Raw genomic sequence first — 2,825 nt, forward strand, 5'->3', positions numbered from 1 at the left:
ATTATAAATGTAAAATTTGTATTCACAGAAGATTTATTAAGTTTTACAAAGGAATATAATTCAAAAATCTAAAATTTATATAATTTAGATATTTTCTTATTTTTTTACACGTTTTGTTGTATGTAACAACTAAGTTTTCCAATCAAAATTTATTCAGGTGATTATTTTAAGAAATTATAATAAATATTTTATATATAAAAACAAAAAATATTATATATATAATTTGATATTTATTTGTTTAGGTATTTATGGTAACCAATTCATTAGATGAATTGTTAACAGCAGCTAGCACAAAATTTAACATTGTTGCCAAAAGGATATTTAATGTTCAAGGTGGAGAAATTGATGATATTAATCTAGTCAGGTAAAATAATTATAATCATGATCAATTCATATTTTTTTAGTATATATAAATTATTGAAATAAATTATTTACAGGGATGATGATGTTTTATATGTTTCATGTGGAGAAGATTTTATTTCAAAGGATAAGCTTTGTATTCCAAATCAATTAAATACATATTCAGAATGGATTACATTGAATGTTGGTGGAAAATATTTTACAACAACCAGAGATACTTTAACGAAAAAGGAACCAATGAGTATGTTGGCCAGGTAAGCAAATATATTCAATTGATTTATTATTTATGGTTTAATCATACTTGAGGAAATGGAAAGGCATACTGATATATTTTTGTTAATTTTTAGTTAAAACTTACTTTTGCACATACTTATAATATAAAAACACAGAATGTTTACAGATACTACAGGCACTGAACAAAGGATCTTACCCAGCCGACAAGATAAAAATGGTGCATTTCTGATTGATAGAAGTCCTACATATTTTGAACCATTGTTGAATTATTTAAGACATGGACAAATAATACTTGATACCAATGTGAATGCAGCAGGTATGCTTATTACAAATTTTATAATTTATTTTATTATATTATAAGTATATGAAATTTTTGATTTAAATTGTTTATCAAATATAAGTTGTCTTTAATTATTAATTTCTTTTTATTTCTTTACTTTTCATTCTATTAAATATAATAAATTAATTAAATAAAAATTAATTTGTTAGGTGTTTTGGCAGAGGCACGTTTTTATGGAATAGAAGGTGCTATTAATATATTGACTGAAATGGCAGATGAAGAGGAACTTCAAAGAAGTGGTTTAGTATCTTTAACTCGTAAAGATGTACTTAAAGCAATTATGTCAACACCTACAACATCAGAACTTAGGTTTCAAGGTGGTAATTTTGTTGGTGCTGACTTATCACAATTAGATCTCAGAAATATAAATTTTAAGGTGATTAGAGTTATATTGATATTAAAATAAATATTAGTTATAAAAAAGAATTTAATAAAGTTTATATAAATAATTAATAAATATAATTACAAAATAATAAATTTAAAATAATATTTTAGTATGCAATTATGCGTGGCTGTAGTTTGGCAGGTTCAAATTTATCAGGTTGTTGTTTTGAACGAGCTGATTTATCTCATGCAAATTTACAAGGTGCTGTGTTAAGTTGTGTAAGAATGCTATGTGCAAATCTAGCTGCTGCCAATCTTCGTTCATGTAATTTCGAAGATCCTTCAGGTGTACCTGCTAATATGGAAGGTGTGAATCTTAAAGGTGCCAATCTTGAAGGCAGTATTATGTCTGCTGTAAATCTTAGAGTAGCAACATTGAAAAATGCTATTTTAAGAAACTGTGATCTTAGATCAGCTGTATTAGCTGGTGCAGATTTAGAGGTATTATTCCTTAATAATTATTTCTCTTGAAATATATATTTGAGCTTATTTTGAAAATACATATTAATATATATTTCAGTGCTGTGATTTATCAGGATCTGATTTACATGATGCAAATTTGCGTGGCGCAAATTTTAAAAATGCTGAATTTAATCGAATGTTAACACCATTACATATGTCTCAAACGATACGATAAATTTATTTTAGATTCTACAATATAAATATTTATTTAATATGTAAGATCATAGCGAATATAGTGATTATTTTTATAGATTGCGTTTAATGTTAATGCAAAATATTCGCCTAATTTTTTGTGCTTGTGTGTGTGAACTTGTTACGTTAAATTATTGCTATATTATTAAATTACAGTCTAGCGCTGCAATCAGCGGTCTAACTAAATATTTATAAAATTATTTATGAAATATTTATCAAAATATTTCATTCCATAGAATTAAAAATTATAAAATATAACATAAAACACTACATAAACTTGTTCAAAGAAAATAAAAATTTTGACAGATATAATGATTAAAAATTTTATCAAATATAACAATAAACTTTTAAAAAGATATTTATAACTGAAAAAAATTACATGAATTGAAATATATATAGAATTGTACAATTTTTTATTTTCTATTTTTCGGTATATTATTTTTTGTCCAAAAAAAAAAATTGTATTATATTGTAATTTTTAAAAAATGTATAAAAACAAAATATTTTTTTTCATAACACAGAGTCGTATTTTTTTATTGATTGCGGCGTTAATATGTACATTCAATAGAATTTTATTTCTGTTTTTTATATAAATTTTTATATAAATAATATAGTTTCAATAATAAGAATAAATTTATCAATACTTAATTAATATGTAGTTTTTTAATCTAATATAATATTTTTATTTTTTTTAATCTTTTTATATTATCATATTATTATATAATAAATATAATAATATTATTTTATTATTTATATTAGTATAATAAATAATTGAATATAATAATTGAATAAATAATTGAGTATAATAAATATTTGAATTTTTTTTTAAGAATTCAAAATTTTAAAAAATCCT

The 2,825-nt window shown here is 22.4% G+C and overlaps 1 protein-coding gene across 4 annotated transcripts in view; it reads left to right on the forward strand.

The window, feature by feature from the left end:
- Positions 1-2,172, forward strand: part of LOC102676314 (BTB/POZ domain-containing protein KCTD9) — a 3,450-nt gene extending 1,278 nt beyond the window's left edge. Inside the window, exons 2-8 of one of the 4 annotated variants that reach the window (XM_031508432.1) lie at positions 29-157; positions 243-364; positions 438-614; positions 750-910; positions 1,084-1,310; positions 1,430-1,759; positions 1,839-2,172. In XM_031508432.1, coding sequence (XP_031364292.1) covers positions 249-364; positions 438-614; positions 750-910; positions 1,084-1,310; positions 1,430-1,759; positions 1,839-1,955 — 1,128 coding nt within the window. In that variant the 5' untranslated portion in view covers positions 29-157; positions 243-248 and the 3' untranslated portion in view covers positions 1,956-2,172. The remainder of the gene's footprint in view (positions 1-28; positions 158-242; positions 365-437; positions 615-749; positions 911-1,083; positions 1,311-1,429; positions 1,760-1,838) is intronic. The other 3 variants (XM_031508433.1, XM_006611292.2, XM_006611291.2) reach the window with 3 other exon arrangements.
- Positions 2,173-2,825: the final 653 nt, after the last annotated feature.

The sequence above is a fragment of the Apis dorsata genome, unplaced genomic scaffold, assembly GCF_000469605.1.
Source record: "Apis dorsata unplaced genomic scaffold, Apis dorsata 1.3 scaffold_86, whole genome shotgun sequence".
Taxonomy (NCBI): Eukaryota; Metazoa; Arthropoda; class Insecta; order Hymenoptera; family Apidae; genus Apis; species Apis dorsata.